The sequence below is a fragment of the Kwoniella shivajii genome, chromosome 8 (genome assembly GCF_035658355.1).
Source record: "Kwoniella shivajii chromosome 8, complete sequence".
Lineage (NCBI taxonomy): Eukaryota > Fungi > Basidiomycota > Tremellomycetes > Tremellales > Cryptococcaceae > Kwoniella > Kwoniella shivajii.
This window is the reverse complement of record NC_085915.1, coordinates 1,475,673-1,498,389: the sequence shown is the minus strand read 5'-3', so window position 1 is coordinate 1,498,389 and position 22,717 is coordinate 1,475,673. Positions and strand designations below refer to the sequence as shown.

The following is a 22,717-nucleotide window of genomic DNA, read 5'->3' as shown; positions in this document are numbered from 1 at the left end:
GTCTATCTGTTCTATAGTGGGCTCTCGATTCTCATACAACTCTTCCTGGATGCCTAGTATGGTCCATCTATTCTAGATCTTCGATTCGATTCGTAATCCAATGGTGATTCTTCTTGATCATGAAAATCCTTTGACCGATCTGGCACTTTCGATCAGACTATCCTCGAAACCAATGACGTCCAATTCGGTCATTGCGAAATTAAGTGAGATCAAACCTCTTTGAGCTATCCAATAACCTCGCTCTAACAGATAAAAGAAGAGTAATTCCAGTCCTTCTTTCTTCGTTTCTGATGAGAGTAAACAATGAAGTTGATTGACTGATCCTAGACCTGTCATCTAATTGGGAAGTGAAAAAGAATCAAAAACAATGTCAGACTTTCTGTCTTTTTCTGATGCTTGATGAGAAAAGGATATCATCAACTCACTTTGAATGGTAATTCTTCTTTAGCGAATGAATCATTCAACCTATTCCTCATGTCATCACCCAAGTCGTTCAATTTATTCAAATTTTCTTCGGTGAGAATAGATTCGATGGCTGATAAGCCAGCTATCATGGTCAGAGGCGAATTGTTGAATGTCCCTCCGTGTGCGATACTTGAAGGTGAACGTGCGTCAAATCTATTCGAAATCAATTCCACAGAGAAACGCATGATTTAGTCGTAGTTCATATGAACAGTTGCATAATCCGTTATCGTTATGGAGTCGATAAGATTTTTTTGAATTGGTTTGATTTGAATAGATGAGAGGTCAACAGAGAAAACTCACAAAGACATGATATCCTTCTTACCTCCAAAAGCACCAAAAGCGAAACCGCCTCCAAAGAATTTCCCAAGTGTAGTCATATCAGGTATTATCTATAATCGCATCACCAGTACAAATCAGAAATGTTGAGATGAACCGGGATGGATAGAATAGTAGACGAGTCATTCATTTCATGTTTGGGTGGTTTTGAATGATCAATCGATCACTTACGTTTAATATCTTTTGTCTACCACCGGTTGACAATCTAGCAGTTTGAACTTCATCAAATATCAATATCGATCCTGTCTCATCTGATAATTCTCTTAACCCTCTCAGGAACTCGATCGTTCCAGGAATCTGTTCATGCCGAAATTAACAATTATTAGTACGCTATATCATATGAAATTATATCCATGGATATAAACAAAATGAACAAATTTCACTTACACATCCTCCTGCACCCAACATAGGTTCAACTATGATCGCACCTACTTCTCCTACATGTCGATTCACAGTTGATCGAGTAGCTGATATATCATTATATGGACATACGATGTATTCCTAATTCACTCATACCGTCTCAGCTAAGCGCTGTATTATCCAAACAGTTGTGTGACAATGGGTACGATATATGGCACATTGGTAAAACTCACATAAGGTACTTTCAAATCACCTCCATTCGCTCCTTCTGCTTCTTTCTCTTTTTCTTCTTCACCGAAATGGGACAAGACACTACCATGATATCCGCCTTTAAAAACCACTACTTTTTTTCTTTTAGTGTGATGTAGAGCGATTGAGATAGCCAGAATATTCGCTTCCGTTCCAGAATTTGCGAAACGGACCAAATCAACAGAGGGAAATCTTGAACATATCGAAGAAGCAAGTTTTGATTCTGTGGTTGTATGTCCACCTAATTGTGTTCCATTATCCAATCCTTTTATTATAGCTTCTTTGATAATCGGATCGGTTTTTCCGTATATACCACTGGTGAAATCCGATACGCTGTCAGATAATCCAATTGAATCAGTATAATAATATTAGTCCGCTGTTGACTGACTGCTGAGTTGGTGAAAAAGCCAAAGTCTGATACCGAACAAAGAAACTCACAAATCCTTATAGCTATGCCCATCTAAATCGATGATATCAACTCCGTCACCCCTCTCAATGAAGAGTGGGAAAGGATGAATGAATATTGATGATCTTGTTCCTCCACCTGGTAATGATTTTGTCGCATCTTCATACGCAAGTAATGAAATTGGATTACGTTGAGTATATGATCGTCTTGCGGATGAAAGTTCCGAAGAGAGAGAAGAGGTGGACATTCTGAGTGTCCCGAATGTGTCGAGCCAAGTATTAGTTCGTTTGCACTAGCTTATCGCTCCTTTCTAATCGTGGAGTATTGTGTTCTCTGGCGATAGATACCAAGTTATTCTCGAAGAGAGAGATAGAGTTCCAGAATAAGAGATGCGGCAGAGAAGAATTACATTGAATTCGATACTGATAATAACTCGATAATTCATCTTGCAGTTTTATCGGTATATTGGCTCGGTGTATTAAAACAACAAAGAGCCCGTTATCTCCGCGAATGTTTGGGATTTGCGAGTAATCATATTTATCACAATCACACTTTATTGTCACTACCAATCCACTGATAGATCACTAATGATACATTTCGACCGCCAGTTCAGACATCGTCGACACGGTGTGGATTAAAAAATATATCGACTTGTATATACGATTCTAACATTATTCTACTTTTATGGTCCCAAAAAATAGATGGAGATTACATATGATTGTGAACCCAGACAGGTCCTTTTTCACGGAGATCGACGGCGATATATCCGTCAGGATCTACAGAATCTTACGGATACAGTGAGAACACATTTAAAGAGACATGATCCTATGCAGTAGTCAATGTTCTTTTGTCCCTGTCCCTCTCTCTTTCCCTTTCTTTCTCAGCCGCACTGACTAATGCCGCTATACCCAATAATGGCTCTCTTTCTTTCCTCTCACCATCACCCAGTGACTTACTTATACTGTTGTTCGAGTTTGGACCTGCCCAACTCATCCTTGGTGACCTGAGCTGATCTCTCGCGTAAGGATGATGCCTTGAACTGTTATTGTTGTTATTATTCATGTGATTGAACGCCGAAGAAGATGAGAAACTCGGTTCCCTGAATTTCGAATGTAAGTCTGCACTTAAAGGTGGTAATGAGATTGGTTCACTTCGATCAGATGATGACATCTTCGATCCAATCCCGATTCCAATTCCAGGTAATCCTCTATGAAAACCTAAAGGTGGAGAAGCTGAATCTATCGAGAATGACATTCCCATCGATGCAGCAGACGATTGAGCTCTAGGCCGAAGTGGTGGTAGGGAAGGTACAGAGAAACGGGAATATGATGACATGTGTGGGGTAGAAATTGACATGGTCGATATGGGTGATGTTGCAGATACAGCTGAAGCGGTTTCGGTCATTGTTCTCACCGGTGATGTTTGATATAGACTTAATCCAAGTCCAGAAGAAGGCATCTCGATACTCGATTGGGAATATCTAGGTGTAGGCAATGACGGATGTATCGAGTTGGAGTTGGAGTTGATGGAATAGAACCCTTTCTGTAGCAATTCTTGTCGCTCACTTCCCCATTCAAGTCGCATCTCGTTCCACCAAACTGACAGACGTTCTTCCAGGATCACTTGCTGGGGTCCAGGAACGATCAGGTTGGACATCTTGAGGTGCTCTTGCCAGTTTGAGACTACGAATAATGGGAAAAGGACTAAGACGGCATGAGTCAGCTATACTATGATTTGTCAATAGGAGATAGCGACTCACAGCCACATCCTTCACGACCAGGTTTCCCTATAGTATCCATAATTACCGACAGATTGTCCACGGCTTGACTTTGTCTTTGAGCCGTATAAGTTCCATCGGTATACTGAGCCACCGCAGCTTGAAGATAGAACATTCCGCATTCAGCAACGGCATGCATGTATGCGTACATCCACCCTGTTGTCTTGTTATCCACAATGGGAGATGAAATCTTGCTGACTGCTGCAGCGAGATTATGCTCGTCAAAATGAAGATGTCGAGGTAGAGCCATGGCCCAACTTTTTAGGGCCGACTCGTACCTGGAAGCGAGATTTTGCTTGGTTTCCGATCGATCGGCCTTGGTATCAGTCGCAAGACACATGATATCGGCGAAGATCGAAACCTGAGTGAAAACAACGCATGTAAATACTTGGTCGTTTCACGAGAAGGACTCCACTTACTATACGTAGGACATGCCCCATCTCTCCAACTTGACCTTCCTCGCCGGGCCAATTGCCACTTCCCGGAATCATGCCATCCCTTCTTCCAGGTTCTCTCCCACCAGCAGCATTACCTCCCCATCTAGTCCAGAGACTCTCCGGACCAGGTAAAGGAACATTTCCTAAGTTGGACTCGTTGAATCGTCTAGGTCGACCGTTGGCAGCGGCGCAAAAGTCGTGAAGGATCAGTAACCAGAAACTTCTCGTTCTAGTCTCCATCAAGGTATTGTAATCCATGGAGCTCAACCCCAGGTGCGTTGCAGGAGGTGGGATATATGGTGATACCGAGGGTCGAAGAATATCGAGTCCTGCATCGAGGTAAAACAAACCTATTTTAGGCTGTCTCAAACAACTGAAATAAACACTGAGCAGATAAGTTGCCTGCGCGAGTTCGGTTTCATGCCACGTTCCTCTATCCATGCGTCTTTCCTCCTCGGTCCATGTTTTTCGAATATCGATCATTCGTTGGGCGGCAGCGTGAGCTCGATGCACAAAAGCTTCACCTCTAAGATGAGGTGGCTGAGAGGGTGAGAAAGTGGAAAGAAAAGCCGGATTTTCGGACAATCGAGCTGAAAAGGCGTAAATCACGTCCAAAAGGATTGGTGAAATTTGATTAAGATAAAATCGATAATGGAAAGTCGGGGCATGGAACATTATAGATAAAGGTACGCAATGCTTGAAAAAGACTACAAGGAGATTCGCAAAAATTATTGCGGGTCAGTATGGCGATTCGAATCGTGATTCAGCTGCACGGGCACTTACTATCAAGAAGCTCGGCACTCAACGCTGGATCTTGCTCAACCGCTTGTATGGGACCCAAAGAAGGTCTTCTTGAAATCTCGGGATCATCTTTGATACTCTCTCTTCTCGACCAGTTACTTTCTCCACTGGTTTTTCGATCATGATTACCATTGCCTTTGGGATCGTCCTTGCTGCCTCGAGCAGGAGCAATGGATGAATCCCTCGTTCGAGGTGGTGGAATCGGATCTCCTTGGGCGTTGACGTACAAACAAGGTCGGTTGGAGAACTCGCAATTAGAACATGGAGCAAAACCATCGCAACGTCTTTTATTTTTCTGTGGAAAATCGAATCAGCGTTATACACGAAACTCGACCGAATGAGCTAAAGCTTACATGACAAGCACTACAAGCTTTTGCCAACCTCTTTCTCTTTCTGCCTTTTGTGGTCAATTCTTCTTTTTCCGAATGTCTATCAATATTGGGCGAAGTTTGCGTTTGAGGTGAGGTCTGCCAATCTCTCTTGTCCGTTTCTTGCGGTGTACGTAATTGATGTGCCGAAGAGGAGGCTGAAGGTGTGACGAAGCTATAAGCGGACCTTAATGGTGGGGGATGGGGCCTTTCTCCAGGATAATGAAAGGATTCTCTTCTTATGGATGTAGGTGGGTGTGATTGTTGATGGTGAGAATTAGGATGGCGAAACGATGCCTCGGGGGATCTTTTGGAGCTTTCGCCCAATGACACAGGAGGGATATTCATTGATTTAGGTGATGGGTATGAAGATGGTGATAATTGCGAGTCTATAGATTTCGGTGAATTCGTTTGTGCTGACGAATAGTAGGTAGGTTTGTTGAATTTTATCTCTATTGTCATCGAGTAAACCTCGTCCTTTTTCTTGATTATCCTTTGCTTTTTTGCTTTGGGAGGGGGAGATATAAGTGACAAACTGAAAAAGAAAAAGCCAAGAGGGATTGTTGATAATCTCTTCTTAAAGTTCGTGTCCTTTTAACTTCTTCCCAGTGTTGAATGATATGCTCGATTAGAAGGATAGGACTTGAAAACTCAAGCAATTCCTTTTGGATGGTCGAACCTTGAGAATCTTCGCGAAGGGCAAATCGAGTCGAGATCTGACTCTAAGCGAAAGTTCAGAAGCCTGCGTTGATTTATCTTCTAGAAGACGAGGTATTCTGAAGCCTATCGATATGAAAAGAGCAGCGACTATTATATGAGTGAGATGGAACGTTGTAGGAAGTGGGGGAGATGGGGACTACAAAGGTAGGTAGGTCGGTGCGGTTTAAATAATCGACCTGGAAGAAGTTCCGCCCGATCACACTGGAAGGCTAAGCTTTGTTGAGATTGTTCTTCTTGTACGTCAGATGATATACACACAAGTTCCGCTCTATTAGAATATCGGATGAGATCTGTGATGGGATTAAGGAGCTGGTATGACAATGCAGAATGTGATTTGTGTGTGAAGGGGTTATTGGATTTAATTAAGAGAGAGATTTGGACCGGCGGGATATATCCGGAGACGGACAAGAGGCGTTTTGATCGAAGGAAATGGAGGGACAACAGGTCAAAGCAGAATACGATTGCCAGAGAGATGAAATATCCCAAATATCCCAAAAGTGAAAGAGGTAAGGGTCAAATGTCACAAGGTTCGAACGAATTGACCATGGAAGTCGAAGAAGGGTGATTGTCAAATGATCCGTGTTGGTCGGGAATCAAAGAACAATCGATGGATGTGAATGATTCATTTTCAACCCGGGAAGGCGATGAAGGAGACACATTGCGTGAATGAGTCGAATGACGATCAAAGGAGAAAAGCCAAGCACCACGAGGTATACAAATGATGATATCGGGGATGTAGAGCGAGATTTAATATGACAAAGATCAGCGTCAATTCAAGTAGATGTCGTTACCGCCGGATGAACAAAGGTGGGGGAGAAAGGTGTATACATATGTTAGAGTGGGGGGAAGGGAGGAAGGGGTCGTGCGAATGAGACCATCCAGGTAGGGAGGGGGGATAGCGAGCATCAACTTGTTCCGGCCGATGAATGAAAGGTATAAGCTGAACTCACGCTTTGGCAAAAAAACGGTCTTATGATGCAAATCCAAAAACGATTGGATTTCATATAATGTAAATTATGATTTATAATTATGATTATAACAGCTGAGAAAGTGTCAAATATGCAGTTAGCATGTTAAGCATGGTGACTTTTCAAGGAACAAGACTAGTGGGAATGATATGAACGGAATTATCGACATATGAAATCGGTCACGATATCGATTCCACTTGTTGTTCTGGGTAACCGTTGAATGCTCACCTATAAGGCAAAGTCCCGTGTATTATCTACAAGATCCACTTAAAATCGAGGATTGATGCTTGATGCTTGATGTTTGATAGCAATAAAACAGAAGATATAAGATAAAGTGAAAGATGTTGAACTACTAAAAGTCCTACCTATCCTTTTCCTTCTGAACAGCCTGAGGTTAAGCGGCAGGCAAAATATAGTTGGGGGTCTTGAAGACGGAAGGGTGAAGGGCCAAAAGGGGGGAGAATATGGGAGCCCCTTGGATAATGGTATATTGGCAAAATGGACGTTCAAGGGACAAAGGGTCGGGTCGGGATTCCGCTTTATTGACTTTCGAAAGGGGAAAGAGCAGAGGTTGGTTTGATGAAAAGTCAATCGGACAGAAAAGCGGTTGTTGGTGTGTTTTGTTGACCGAAGAATCCGAGACACGATACAAAGAATTGTGAAAGGAAAGGAAAGGAAAGGAAAAGGATACCCCGTTATTACTGTTAACTATTATTATTGTTGATGAATCCTAATTTACTTTGATTACCTCCGAGATCCTGTGTGATCAATGTCTCTCTCTCTCTCTCTCTCTCTGTGTGTTTTTTGATATGCTCGGTGGAATGTTTCCCTGTTCTCGTTTCGGAGTGATAGTGACAGAAACAGAGATGGTGAATTGAGTGGATACTTATTTGATTTCCTTTGATATCCGGCGCCGAAAAGTTCTCCCTACTCCCTACTCAAAAGGTCAAATATACCAATCGAGAAATTGTAAATACCAATTATCGAATTATCGATAAAATCGTTTTGAATAGATCTATCGGTCTTGTATTAAACGAAAAGGAGACTGCAATCATATGTCCCCTGTACAAGAGTAATGGTTTACATGCGGACTATAAAGATAGAACTCTAGATTACGACTTGTTCTTTCCTTCCTGAAGAGGCTTCACCATTGAGATTGGTATTTGGTAACTGGATAGGGGCACAGTAGTGGATGATGAATGGAGGATAGGGGGTTCTGTTTCCCGAGACTGTCAAATCCCATCTCGGCATGTTGATCATTTTTCTTTTCTTTGGCTTTTTCTCTGTTTTAGCAAAGAGGCAAGACCGGTCCGTGATGTTTCTTTTTTCGTTTTTCGTATGACATAAAAAGAGGGTGAAAGAGGAGAGAAACAAAAGCCCCGCTTGTGGGAAACATGCGTGGCCCTTTATCCCCCATTTTAGGGGGTCCATCTGAGATATCCTTACTGTTCCCCCGCTTTCTCTAACCGCATTTTACCATGGCACTGCCGACTTGCCTTTTATCTTAATATCTTTGTAATCTGATACGAAAATTTCAACATAATGTCGTACTAATATCGCCAATAATATATATACATGTATAGCTTTGAGCCTCAGAACATGAAATGACCTTTCCTACCGTATTCTCCTGTTCCTCCAAGATGAATCAGAATATCAAACACATGAACATTTCCTAAATGGCAAATGGGAAAAAGATCCCCCACTTTCAATTCAGGGTCGGAACAAAACACCTAATATCGGTATAAGCGGCAAAGAATAATCTGGTCATCGCGCTCTGTGAGGTTAGTCTTGAATTTCTGCAGAAAAGTGAATCATTGGCGGCCCGGCGGAATTTGCTTTGCGTTACAAGTGGGTCCCACAATCGGGATATCAAGCAAGTGAAAAGCAGGAGGAGATGGGAGTTGGAGAAACACCGGCGAACAACATCACACCCTCCTCCCTTCCCCTTGCTCATTTCCCTCAAATAAGGGTTGGTCTGCAACCTTTTCAGCTTTTTCACATGCATGTGTCGGCAATTTGCTTAGGTCCGGTTGAACGGAGTAACATTAAAAACCAGGACCAATGACCCATACATTCGGTTTCGGTTCTATTCCGCTATAGTCTAAATGTATGACTATCTGGGCGACTAGTCACGTAGCCGCGGCGATGAAATCGTTTGTCAATTACTTACTGCCTTTTGCCTGATGTTCCTATGATCTCGAAAGCAGATGCTAGAATTCATGAACATGGCGAGATCGATCGTGAGATCAGTAGGAGAAAGAGCAATATACCAACGGATCGTAACAAGCGCTGATACCATGGGAGGATAAATCCAAGGAGGGGGGAGGAAAGGAGTGTATTGATTATTGATGGATGACGCAACACTGTAAATCTACAATCACCCGGCGGTTAAAATGAATCTTACCGTCAAGGCCCCACCCAGTGTCTTTTTCCCAAAGCCCCCGAGCGGTAAGGGGGTATTTCATCGGTCACATTTATTTACCTTATTTTCTCCACGATCTTATGATAATTGCAAATCCCCTCACCTTATCCCGTATAGAACCGATGAAATCTGTGGGGTATACCGATACCGTTCGGTTGGCAGGTCGGTCGGATCAAGGGGGGGGGGGATTTAGATGGAATTGGTTTGACATCGTCCCGGTGATGTAATTCATACAATTCTTTGCGCCATCCGGAACCTTTACCGATTCTTCTGAAAATCCTTATCCGAAGTTCAACATGATAACTTACTCTGAATAGTCGATCCAATATATCTCACCTCAGGCAGGTGTCAACTGTTTCTCTAGCATAGACCAGGACCAGCATACACCTCATCATTAACGAGTTGTCGTCCTTCGGTGCGAAAAATATCGTCACATTAGCAGTAATTTACGATAGGTCCGGTTCAAGAAAGCTGCTAAACAAATGTTTATTTTAGAAGCTTAAACGAAACCATCAATTGCCGTTGAACTAGAACATCTTATGTCCGGCGGTAAATGAACCGTTTGGTTGCGGTACAAGGCGGCACTCAACTAAACGATCTTCGCTTACCATTTACATTCACATGGAAGGTAGAATTCTACGGAATTGGCGGGAAGTAGAATATGTGAACTGGAAGGTCCGAACGGTTGACCGCCAGATGTGACACACGAATCCTTCCACTCTTACCGAGTTACGGGAAGCAGCGTTCCGAGAGTGTTCAAGCGTCATCGACGGGTGAGTTGTTCTGATATTGTGCATGTACGACATACCTGGATGTAAACTCAATAAACTTATACAAGTCGGGCAATACAACAAATATGATATATAGGTCTCTATGGTAAATATGGTAAATATGACCAGTATAGATGTCATCAGTCATACGAGATAAGTGTCCTTTTGTACCGACAGGAAACACACCTTGTCAGATTATGCAACAGATATGGTTTAAGCGCGTTGTGAGACCGCAATATTGTCCGTTCATCAATCAGACTCTCTTGCACGAACAACTTTCTTGGACCATGTCCCCTCGACCACTAGTTGCCCCACTTGTCTGTCTGCTCATGTAAGCAGCAGCCCGGCTTTCGTGTCCATTTCCTCATTTACAGCATCCCAACCCGCTAACACTTTCCTAGGCATGTCAGCAACACCGAATCCTTTATCCCTGTTGACTATCTGATATTGGGCTAATCCACTTATCCCACCATAGTCGACGGTTGATCCGATTGAACCAGATGATGATGCGGAAGTGGCATATTCCAGTGGTGGAGGTGGCAGTTGATCTGAGGTCATGTATCCTGATGATGGAAAAGGCTGGTAGTAATTGTACATGAAAGGACCACCGTTCTGGTCAGGCTGAGTGAAGAGAGGTTGGGACTGAAGTTGAGGATGAGGCTGGTTCTGGAATTGAAGCGATCGAGACGATTGAATGGCCAGGTTGAATTGTCGTTCTTTTCCTGCTCGTGAGTCGTGAGTCTACAAATCATGTCTGTCAGCGAAAGTTGCTATTCGTAGGAAAAAATCTCATCATACTCACTCTTTCATGTCGTCGCAAGTTGGAGGATACAGAAAACCTTCTTTGACAATCCGGTCTTGTACAGATATAGGCTGCTCGATTATCAGGTCAAAGTCACTTGCTCTTAACAGGATTAGGATACTCACGTTTGGCCCCCGTATGCACCGACATGTGCGTATTCAGAGAACTAGGTCTATTAAATCTTTTATCGCAGACAGGGCTAGACAGTATCATATCAGCTACACGTCATATATTTCGAACGTTATCTTATGTTGAACTCACCAAATGTGCTTTCTGCATTTGATTGTTTTTTCATTCTTCTTTGACGATTTGACTTGTACATTCTCGTCAGGACTCTGATGAACTGGCTGTGGGTAAGGGGCATTGCTTTCCCATTGCCCTTCCGGAAGGGTATAGTCTGTCGATTGTCCTCTCTGAAGTGGAAGCGGAAGAGATTGACCGCTATACTCTTTCAATTGCGTAGGCAATGGAACAGGCAAAGATGAGGACTGTGAGTGGGAATGCGAATCAGAGTATTGAAATGGAGTAGATGACTGTGATACATATGAATTACTGAATGGCTGATAAGAAGTGGGGTACACCAATGGTGTAGAGTGAGAATGGACATGTTGAGAGTAACTTGACACTGATCGAAGAGATTGGTAAGGGGTTTCGTAGGTTTGGGTATTGAAGGCTTTACCAGGCCAAACTTGAGGTTGAGGTTGTTGTGTCTCCATAGTTAGCTTGAACTCATTTTGTCTTTGATCATTTAGGTTAAATGCAAATGATGGCTGATAGGGTGCGGCTGTTGGAGGTGCTGAATGACTGTTTTGCATAGTCTGAGGCGGAGATAATGAGAAAGTAGAAGACTGTCTATCATCTTCGACAAGACTTGCACGATCGTGAGAGATCTGAACTTGAACAGGACTCGAAAGCTCTGTATTGGATGTGGAAGGAAGTTGGTAGTGAGATAAGTCGAAAGGTTGAATCATACGAAGAGGATTCATATCCTGCTCGGGACAAGGTAAATCAGGAAGGCAGCGAGGAAAGTCATTCATATTGATGGAAAAGTCAGCTTGGGCTGTACCTAGATTTAATTTCGGATAAATATGATTGTGATAGCTGTTTCTCTTATCTCGATAATCGGAGAATTTGGAATAGATTGATTGGAAGAGTTCGGAAAGGGGTGGCGTAGAATATGCAGAAAGATGAGATTCAGAAAGAATACTCACCGTTATTTTATGTCTTTGTTTAACAGGTTGACTATGGAGCCGGAAAACAAAGGTATGATAAATTGGCCGGGATGAGGTGTAAAGGATGAAAGGAGATAAGGAGATGCTGTGGTATATGATGGGTGAGGGGGGAAAGCGAAGGATTGAACTGAATTCCTCAAGGGGTAAAGGGATGACAAGGTAGATTGATCGATGAAAGGAGCGATTTTACTGAGTATATTCGTTAGTCAGCTTGGAGAGGTAGATTTCGCGAAAAGCGGAGGGTGATATTCTTTGAACAGAAAGCACAAGAGGAGGGAGTGATAGATAGAAGAGAACCATCTGATGACTCACTGTGCTGGTCGTTGGAAAGCTTGTTTGGTCGATCAGTCTCTTTCGCTGTTCCGTGGTGGTTCGTAGTAGCTCGGGGGATGAGTATCTTTGGTATAGTATTATAGCGTGTCGTTGTGGTGTGATAGAATCTAATTGGATATGTAATATTAAACGAATGTACCGAGCAGGTCAGGATAGAAATGAGGATAGAGGGAGGGGGGTTTTTGATCAGTAAGTCATGTAAATATACGTATGTATATATATATATCTTATCTGTTTGATTTTGTTCTCTAGCTTTATCATTGAAGTATAACTTATTGTCAATCATCATCGTTTGGTCACCCTCTTCTCCTTTTCCTTTTCCCCAGATCATTCCTTTTGTATTGTTGTTGTCGTTTGTCGTTTGTCGTTGATTGTGTGTGTTGTGCACGAACACGTTGGTGGGAATTTATATGAATTGGAGTTACCATCATTCCATTCATCATCATCATCATCATCATCATCACATCATCCTTCATCATCATATCACTTGATCTATACTGTTTGTTTTCACGCTAAATCTCGTCAAAGTTCATCATATTCCTTATCTCGGCTATTGTCCTTTGTGAATTTGAATAGTGATGAAAATGAATGATGATGTGAATGAATGGATGATCTGTGCATCGTGTTTTGATGGTTCCTTGAATCATACCCTCAACTCCGAATGACTTTGGAATTGGCATGGAAGAGACAAGTATCGGATATGATGCGTAAAGGAATGTGATATGAGAGCTTGGACTTCTGGGCGTGAGTGTGAATAACCAAGTTGAAAGGCATCGTAACGAGTGAGAACCGATTGATCAGTCTCATCAGCAAAATAAGAGGTTAGAATCCCAGAATCAGTATCGGTGTCAAGCCGATTATTAATAGGAGGATCAGAAATATCACCTTGCCATGATTCAAATGCAGGAGCCAGTCAAGCGACCATCATACTGTATCATTGTCGTTTTATGGTGGCAATGCGTATTCCAAGCATCATTCCATCAAAGATGGTACCTTCCTTTTTCCTTCGTTGATCGCTTTTTGAGTACTTTCCAGTTCTTGATCTCGGAAATAAGGACTACGAAAAGAGGTTAGCCCAAAGGATACCTGGAATAACTCATTTTGAGCTTGTCAATAGAAATTCAAAGGATCTATAATGCTCAATCATCACGGGACAGTATTTTCAATTCACAAGCAGGATTTTGATCGTGATGATGGAAAGCAAAAACGAAGGTTCATTTGGCTAAGATCAGACAGATGACATACAGTAAGTCCGCGTTTATGATTTACGGGGAGAGGTGACATTCTATGACGGCTGAATCATGGTATACTGACGAGATATTCGACGAGGAAAGTAAAGCGTGTGAACGAGTGATAGGTCGGTTTTGAGCATTCCCCATCAGAGATTCGATGGAGCTGTGTGTCTGATCGTACCTCCCCTGTTTTAGTCTGTATTGGGTGTATTTGAGACGGACAATAAAACCTAAAATCTAAAATCAAGCAAAATACCGAAACACGCTAGACGAAATTCAGTAAATTGACTTCAGAGGTGTTGGATCGAATCAAGATCTTGAGAATGTTTATGATGATCGAGAAATAAGAAAGTGAATCCAGCTTTTTACAAGGGAGTTGTCTATCAACGAAACAAGATGATGTACGGGACAAAAAGATTTATGATAGGAGGAAAATCACAAAAGGCGTGTTGACCGATATTGTATTTTGTGTGTGTTTCTGATGGAAATGACCTGGAAACGCGCAAAATCAATATCAACGAATGGATTCTGATTGCCTTTGGAAATTATACATATTCATGATACAACGTCTGATAGAAATAGGAATTACGACAAAGCATCGCCCTGTGTGGAGATCCATGCATGTTGCACTGGAAACGGCGGAACTGGATGATAACCATCTAAAAACCAGCACAACTGAGCGCACCAAAAAGAAAACTCCCTGTCAGAGAATCGAACTCTGGTCTCCTGCGTCCTTGAGATAAGTGACAAGCAAGCATACTAGCCGTTATACGAACAAGGATATGTTGTTTCGGGTGAATCTGTCAAAAGTTACAAACCTATTGAAGGAAGGCTGTCACCTTCCCTACCTTCCCTGGGCTTTCATCCACCCGGTATCACCGATATCTCCTCCATACATTCCAATTACATGTTCGAAAGCCAACTTATCAATAACAATCATCTCTCATTTTCCCATCTTCAGGACATTGAACAATGATTCACGCAGTACTGATATTCAACACACATGGTAAACCAAGATTATCGAAATTCTTTACACCTCTACCACCGTTAATTCAACAATCATTGATATCACAAATATTCAGTTTGATATCTGATCGACCTGCAGGAGTATGTAATTTCCTTGATGCACCAGATTTAGTCTTCCCTACTCCTGGAAATATCTCTATCGCTGAAAAAGGTAAAGGCAAAACAAAAGAAAGGAAGGAAGAAGATGATACGAGAATCATATATAGACATTATGCTACTTTATATTTCGTGTAAGTTGATAGTGTTCACATTCCCAAGAATGACTAAATCACTTATATTCGTGTATATGTATGTATGTATGTATGTGTGATTGACTGACCGGGAGTATCAACAGGTTCGTTGTAGATGGAGCAGAATCAGAACTTGGTATATTAGATTTAATTCAAGTTTTCGTCGAATCATTAGATAGGTCTTTCGAAAATGTTTGCGAATTAGATTTGATCTTTCACTTTGATGAGGTAAGTATCTCTTGCTCTCACAAGAGGTAATCTCATCATCTCAGTATATATCAACTCGCCAATGGCACACCTCGCTTTCCAGAACTGATTTCCGTTAATCCTTTCACAACAGGTACATCATGTTTTGTCAGAGATAATACAAGGTGGTCTGGTATTAGAAACGAATATAAATGAGATATCAGCTTGTGGTATGTTGACCTTTTACTTTGTTCCCCATGGAGATACATCCCCTGTACACACAGCGCATCATCTCTTGATAAGCTTCCTGCTCCTTCCCCCGACACTACTTCCTCAGTCAACATCACTCGTTGGAATCTCTCCGACAACATACCACGACTCCCTTTCTCCACCCTTCTTCCTTGATTTCCCAAATCCAAGCTAATTCAAACTCCTTTACAGTCCAAGCTGCATCCCGAAATCGTAAAGCTTCAGCTGCATCTTCCAACCCCCTCATTCCATCCGCATTGGCCGCTCCTGGCGGAAGAGGTGGGAACAGAGGAGGAAGTGCTGATGGAGCTAAAAGATGGTTGGCTGCTATCGGTGTATAGAAACCAAATCTCACGAGATCTTGTTCTGGGCATATTATTGTTGTATTGATATAAATGTACATATAAATACATCATGTACAAGCAATACACTAAAAGATGGAGCATTGGTACCAACAAACAAAGGGTATGAGCATACAAAACGATACTGATGAACAAGGAATTCTGCCTTTCCGGAAAACAGGACATAAAACTTCATTCAGAGAGGTCATCATCATGACTTCCAATACCAAGCAGGACCACACGGAGAATGTTCTCCTTTGGAAGCATCCATCCAAACCTAATCATGGATGGATCTTTGTCAGTACCTGAACAAACAGTCGTATTTGATATTGAGTATCACTTACTCCGAAGAAACCACGTTTTGAACCTCTACCTCCCACTTGGACGCATTCAAGTCTCCATCGATCTTCTCCACTATAACGTATGATCATTGTCCATCTAACTTGAGGCGGATTATCAGCCGTTAATCTGACTACACCCCTGACAGCGCTCGAAGGCATTGCATCTTCTTGTACACCTTCATTTTGATGCTGTATCGAGGCACCATGGAAATATATTGGCGGTAATAGATCAGAGGTAGGTATGGTGGTCTCGATAGGAGGTAAATGATCAGAACTTGAATGCATCCTATGAGCAGGACAGATAGTAGCGATTTTGGATGGATCTTGAGTTATCTTCAGATCCAATCGCATCAGATCCCCAACTGCTTCATGATATGTCGATAAGTCCAGATCCGATGACTGTCGATTTAAGAATATCAGACGGGGCTGATTCAGGATTACCCAGTCTGCGTAACTATATGCAGACAATCAATCAGCACCGGACTCGGCCGTTTTGCGATCAGGCATGGTCGCTCGACTCACTCCATGAAAGCGTAGTATCCACACCAAGGTCCTTCCACTCCCGCCCAGTCCCAGACTTCACCTTCGGCTAAATCATCCGGTCTTCTGAGATCATTGAACCCCCATCCCCGAGTGGGCTCAACACCATATGACATGGGTTCAACGGCTGATCGCCATGAGTTATCGACATGTTGAATAACATCCTTTGCATTTGCCACTGTGAATGCGATCAGTCAACTACGTCCACTTAAATCGAGGTGACGCAGGGGGGGTGTCGTGTGACGAGGCTGGAAGTGAACAGATGGAAATCACTCACTCATAACAGAACTGACAGCGTCTACTAACGTCCAATCTACTTTTCCTTCTTCCGTAAAAGGACCCCAATCATTCCTCTTTTGATAATTTTTAATACTATAAACTACTTCTCTTACATAACCTCTCCATTCTCTATCAGCTTTAAAGTCTTCATTATATTCAGGTGGTAATAAACAATGTAACCTTGATATAGTTGGATTTAATACCTTCTTTGTTGACCTTCGACGTGGATTACCAGATTGACCTGACAAAGGTCTGAGAGAAGGTTCGGTTTCAGATAGTGAACAATTCCTGTATAGGTGCGAGAAGAGTGATGATCGAAGCCATGTTGATAACAGAGTTGAATTGGATGGTTCATCATTCACACTTGGATCGAGATTCGTCTCGCTTGGTGGTAGATCTAAAAACATATCTAATAGTGTTGATGCTATTAGATCCATATGTCCAGCCTATACATCACGGTGAAATCAACGATTTAGCTATCTTGCCCATAGGAACTCAACGATATTTGAGAGTATGAAGTCAGACATACAGCTTCATCAAATTTATCATCCCACCAATCCTTGAACATCCTCCCGACGGATTCTCTATCTTGTACTTTCTTTTTCCAATCTATATCTGTTGATGATTTAGCTTCAGTGAAGGATCCTGACGAGCGTGGATCGTCGTAATGTTGAAGAAATATCTGTCGCCATAAAGCTTGGTCGGTGTTCTGAAAGGAAACCATACAACAAGTACACAGCGTGAGTATACCTTCCACTTGAACATCAAGACAAATTGTGAGGATAGATTTGAAATGACACTCACTTCGTATATGAACGATCTAAGTTCTTTGCATACTTGCGATGCTATAGCGATGGTAGATACATCGTCCCCTCCTGAGGTTACGAGTACTTTTTGTATTATCTGCAAGCATTACCGATCATCAGTAAGGAACTGTACCAGACGCCCTGAGCATGATTGTAAAGACGAGGGGGTGGGGGTTGAGCAGATTGATTCAGAAAAGATGCGATATACACTCACCTCAGTTGGTGATCTGAGTAAAGGCGATTGCAGCTGTGGTGTGACGGGAGACAATAGACTCGAGGATGTTGATGATCTCATTCCATCAGATGAGTCCGTTAGGGTGGATGTATCGAGCAACGATGGAGATGATGAAGTTCTTGGTGATCTTGATTGTGATATTGGTCTGGACGATGACGCCATCATTGATGTTGAGGAAGTATCAAGTAGTGGTGAATTCGACCTGGACAAGGTCATACCTGATACGCTCGGGATCGCTGCTTCGGACATCTTCTCTATATCTTGTTCGTCGATGCTATATTTATATACTCGAGTGATCAATGATGAATGATTACAAGTCGAAGACGAATGTCATGGCATGCTGTTGTTACCTCGGGCACTGCCGGAAACTTGTACTATCAAAGTGGAGGGGAAAGAAGCAAACGATCGCGACAACAAAAACGAGAAACGAAAACAACTAAACGTCGGCCGACTTTTATTAGTTATCACAACGAATGTACGCAAACTTATCTGTTGGCAGCGATTGCATGACGAGGTTCACACTACCACGGCAACCCCAAAATCGATAAAGATGTGTGATTCACATATTATACATGATAAGTATAGCCAAACTACAAAACAATCCGACCTAGAATTCGAATAATCCTGAGTCCTAGTTAATTAGTTAGTTGGCTTCATTGAGGAGTGATGATATACAACGATATATAACGAAAGCATTGTCCGTTCAAATCGACATGATCAATCAATTAATTCGGCTATTGTCATCCTTTTCCTCTATCGAGCTACACTACCGGTGAAAGCGGTCTCATCTGCTGTATCAGCTTTAGTCCATCTCCACCTTATTGAAGTCTGTGATCATCAGCTAATACCCTGTGATATCCACTGTGGAAACCGAGAGTACTTACTCATAAGGTGCAGTGAGCGATTCATGAGCGATCATAGGCTACATACGGGGACAGAATTAAGTACTGCGCCCTTGGGAAATATGGGATATTTGGAACTCACCTTTTGAAGAGCAGAACCTGGTTGGGTCAAAGGAGTCGAATCACCTCTTATAGCTTCAAGGTTGATATTGGCATTAGCATCAGCATGTATACCACCCATATTTGATCCAGCGGGAGTAGCAGAAGGAGCAGCTTGAGGAGGTACAGAGCTTGTAGCAGTAGAGTCTCCACTAAAGTTTCCACTGTTGATATCCGAATCTTGATTGGCTCCAGCAGCAGCTTGATTATTGATGTCCGGGTTGACTGGAGTAACTGAAGAAGCACCTTGATTATTGGATTGATCGAAATCAGGTGTATGGAATCTTCTTCTGGTTAAAGTAGCTTGTTGGGCATTCGGATCAGAACCTTGTTCAGAAGCAGGATCGAAATTGACAGATGCAGAATTGACAATTGATGGATTGGCAGGAGTAAAGATCAATGTCACGTTTGATGCGTTACTTGATTGTGGAAGGGTGGATGAGTCAGTCGAAGATTGTGGTCCGGAAGTCATCAATGGTGGGGGAGCAGATACCATAGTAGTAGTGGTCGCTGCTGCGTCTCTTCTGGCCAGAGAAGCTGTGGGTACACCAGTAGGAGTCATACTTTCTGTATAAGTATCAAAGTCACCACTTGTCGCGTAAGCTTCAGCAGCCGCCATAGTAGCTGATGCAGTAGTGAAGGCACCTGCAATTTCAGCATTGGCGGTTGCTGTGTCTGTCTCGTCTACATCATCTGGAATAGCTTGAAGAAGCTGTTGAGCATCGGTAGAAGGTTGCCAATCAGGGTGAATTACACCGGTATTTGGATTATACAGGAATCTTTGACTTCCATGACTAGATGTCTCGTTTGTACACTGTGTGACAGTCAATGGAGCTGGATTTTCAGGTGAAGGATCAAAAGTAGCACAATAAGATTCAACACTTGCAGTTGAAGCTACAAAGATCGGAAGCTTCAAATTAACCTCTATAGGTGAAGTGGATGTGGAAGTAGAGTTAGATGATGCTGTTGAAGAAGACGTGGAGGCGGAAGAAGCAGTTGAATTGGATGGAGATGCGTTGATGGGGACAAGATAAACTTGTGTACGAACGTTACTTGACGCGTTTAAGACAAAGGTCGAGTTGGCATCTGTACCATTTGAAGTTGATAATACAAGAGAAGCTATTCTTGCTGCTGTAGTAGAATTAAATACTGGACTGGTAACATCAATATAACCTGGTGCACCACCCATCATATTCTCTTGCATTTGTCGTTTCTTGTGATTGTTGTTGTTGACGATTGTGACATCATTGCCATCACGATGATGAGAATCACATCGACCATTATGGCACTCTTCATATCCATGATTGTGGTGCTCACCATGTCGATAATCATCGCGATGTTGATGTCGTTTACCATTATTATTCACAATTGTAACATCGCTTCCTTCGTGGTGGTGAGAATGATGATCATCACCGTGTCTTCTTTTTTCGTTATTGACAACAGTGACATCTCCTTTATGTCCGTGGTGTCGATGTTGATCATTGATGATGGTAACATCCTCATCATGATCGTGTGAATGTCTCTTGTCATTTTTCTTATCTTTAGCTTGATCACGATCTTGCTTTTTGGCGTTATGAGATTTATGATGACGATCATGTCTCTCACCGTCATGAGAAGGAGAAGGTGATGGAGATCTCTTATCATATCTATCATAACCCATTCCATAAGCGATAGGTTCATATTCGATTTTGTGATGATATCTTCCACTTCCATCACCCCGATAACTCGGATAACCGTAACCATAATCTGATCTATCCCTATATTCTTCAATCATTCGAACTCTATTGAATCCATCTCCATTTGAGAAATAAATTGGTTTACCATACCTTAGACCATTATCCCATGAATGTCTTTGATAGAAATCGGCATCTCGATATCGATGTTGATCACCGACAACAATGATTCGGTCAGAATGATGATGTCCTCTCTTGTGGTTATTGACTACTGTAGTATCCCCATGATGTCTGTGTGACTCATTGTTGATCACAGTAGTATCACCATGTCTGCCATTATTGACCACAGTAGTATCTTGATGTCTGCCATTGTTGACAACTGTTGTTTCTCCCCCCTGGTGATGATTTCCATCATTGGCAACGACCAGAGTATCACCGTGTCGACCAGAGTTGACGATGGTGGTATCCCCATGTCGGTAATGTCTATCGTCGTTATCGTGTCTGTTATGACCATGAGATCGTTTGAGGAACGCTCGACCTAATCCAGCTAGTTTGGAAGAGATACCAACTTTAGGTGAAGATTTAGGTGATCGTTTACTGTTGACAACGGTCGTGTCTCCGTGATGACCATGATGATCATTGTTGATTACGGTGGTTTCACCATGATGGTGATGTGAGTCGTTATTGACGACCGTGACCTATGGTCAATCGTGATTCATCAGCTAATGCCCTCCTGTACTATGATGACGAGTATTAGGGTACACTCACATCGTTATCGTGTCTGTGTCCACTACCATTTACGACGACTACGTTGTTTCTATCATCATGAAACCTTTCATGGATATGTTCATGTACGTGAGAGTGATCGTTCTCATAGTCGTATTGAGGTTCAATTACTTGAACGATCTTATCATGATTTCTGTGATGTCCTTCTTCAATGATGATATCTTGATGATGTCGCTTATCTACATGAACATGTTCATGGGAATGCTCATTACCATATCGACCGTGTCTTCCTGAATTTGAATAGTCGTCTCCGATGACTTCGATCATTGAATGTCTGTGATGTCCGTGTCCGTGTCCGTGTCCGTGTCCGTGTCCATTATGTCTAGCATGTAAATGTTCATGCACATGACCATTACCATGATGTCCTGCATTTCGGTAGTATTCATCACCATCACCAGTGAGGATCACTCGATCGGAATCATCATCATGTCTTGGTGATCGAACTGCGATATCAAGTAAACCACCATTGAGAAGCTGTATAAATAAATTAGCAACCTCAGGTATCCCATCGACGAAGATGACCGGCTTGAGAACTCACTGGTCGATTGGTGTATTGAGTAGTAGCAGCTGGAACGGGCGCAGCACCGTGACCGATATTCAGATCGATCAACTGATATATGACAATGATGGATTAGCTGCTGGGTCAAAGGTAACTTGTCGAGACGGTGGAATGAGCTTGATAACTTACATCACCATTGTTTCTCCATGGACCTCTTCTGGAAGGTCTACCTTTCCACATTCGTTTCCCATCATCAGTCCCGAGATCTGATTTATCTTCGACGTTCTTGACCATGTCTTTGACTGATCGTTTCAGTCCATCGTCCGCTTCATTTTCTTCTTTGCGTCTTCTACTCTGCAGTAAAGGCTAGGTTTTCATTACTAAAATCAGCTACCAGAGCCCATAACGTACTGTAAAGTTTGGGCAATAATGTCCAGCATGCACAGTACTCACTTGAGCTTTACCTAGGTCTACATTCAAATCAATCACTAATTTCTCAGTCGATAAGGGTATACCGTTCGTGGCACTTGCACTCGAGGTTGCGCTTGCAAAACCATCATTACTACTGTAATCGTTCGCAGTGATTGATTTAGTAGGAGAAGGTTGTGATCCAGATCCATTCAAGTTTACTGTCAAGTCCACATTGGAATTCGATGTGGAAGTTGGTAAGGCTGATGCAGCGGAGAAAGCAGCAGCGGCTACAAGTACAGATGATTTGATTTGAACCATTTTGGGCTTTTGGGCTTTTGCTTGTTTTTTGCTTGTTTTTTCAGAGTTGAGGGGGAAAGGAGGGGGGAAGTTTAAGACTGGACAAAGTTCACTAGTGCTTATTTCTGTGTCTAAGGCG

At 42.4% G+C, this 22,717-nt stretch overlaps 6 protein-coding genes across 6 annotated transcripts; 1 reads left to right on the top strand and 5 right to left on the bottom strand.

Moving 5' to 3' along the window:
- Window positions 1–117: 117 nt before the first annotated feature.
- IL334_006288 (uncharacterized protein) lies at window positions 118–2,063 on the bottom strand (the record flags this gene model as incomplete). The annotated part of the gene is made up of 7 exons (XM_062937992.1): window positions 118–336; window positions 426–618; window positions 766–854; window positions 973–1,098; window positions 1,189–1,302; window positions 1,395–1,743; window positions 1,849–2,063. The coding sequence occupies 7 exons, from the start codon at window positions 2,061–2,063 to the stop codon at window positions 118–120; spliced, it is 1,305 nt and encodes a 434-aa protein (XP_062794043.1).
- Window positions 2,064–2,641: 578 nt separating this feature from the next.
- IL334_006287 (uncharacterized protein) lies at window positions 2,642–5,547 on the bottom strand (the record flags this gene model as incomplete). The annotated part of the gene is made up of 5 exons (XM_062937991.1): window positions 2,642–3,519; window positions 3,576–3,954; window positions 4,013–4,737; window positions 4,814–5,126; window positions 5,185–5,547. The coding sequence occupies 5 exons, from the start codon at window positions 5,545–5,547 to the stop codon at window positions 2,642–2,644; spliced, it is 2,658 nt and encodes an 885-aa protein (XP_062794042.1).
- A 4,859-nt stretch (window positions 5,548–10,406) lies between these two features.
- IL334_006286 (uncharacterized protein) lies at window positions 10,407–11,867 on the bottom strand (the record flags this gene model as incomplete). Its single annotated transcript, XM_062937990.1, has 4 exons — window positions 10,407–10,820; window positions 10,882–10,952; window positions 11,007–11,080; window positions 11,143–11,867. 4 exons carry the CDS (start codon window positions 11,865–11,867, stop codon window positions 10,407–10,409), a joined length of 1,284 nt encoding a protein of 427 aa, XP_062794041.1.
- Window positions 11,868–14,650: 2,783 nt separating this feature from the next.
- IL334_006285 (uncharacterized protein) lies at window positions 14,651–15,710 on the top strand (the record flags this gene model as incomplete). The annotated part of the gene is made up of 4 exons (XM_062937989.1): window positions 14,651–14,934; window positions 15,039–15,162; window positions 15,275–15,350; window positions 15,562–15,710. 4 exons carry the CDS (start codon window positions 14,651–14,653, stop codon window positions 15,708–15,710), a joined length of 633 nt encoding a protein of 210 aa, XP_062794040.1.
- Window positions 15,711–15,921: 211 nt separating this feature from the next.
- IL334_006284 (uncharacterized protein) lies at window positions 15,922–18,160 on the bottom strand (the record flags this gene model as incomplete). Its single annotated transcript, XM_062937988.1, has 7 exons — window positions 15,922–15,987; window positions 16,055–16,505; window positions 16,574–16,769; window positions 16,869–17,316; window positions 17,400–17,579; window positions 17,675–17,773; window positions 17,891–18,160. 7 exons carry the CDS (start codon window positions 18,158–18,160, stop codon window positions 15,922–15,924), a joined length of 1,710 nt encoding a protein of 569 aa, XP_062794039.1.
- Window positions 18,161–18,664: 504 nt separating this feature from the next.
- Window positions 18,665–22,599, bottom strand: IL334_006283 (uncharacterized protein; the record flags this gene model as incomplete). The annotated part of the gene is made up of 7 exons (XM_062937987.1): window positions 18,665–18,728; window positions 18,796–18,833; window positions 18,896–21,283; window positions 21,354–21,845; window positions 21,910–21,981; window positions 22,060–22,236; window positions 22,324–22,599. 7 exons carry the CDS (start codon window positions 22,597–22,599, stop codon window positions 18,665–18,667), a joined length of 3,507 nt encoding a protein of 1,168 aa, XP_062794038.1.
- Window positions 22,600–22,717: the final 118 nt, after the last annotated feature.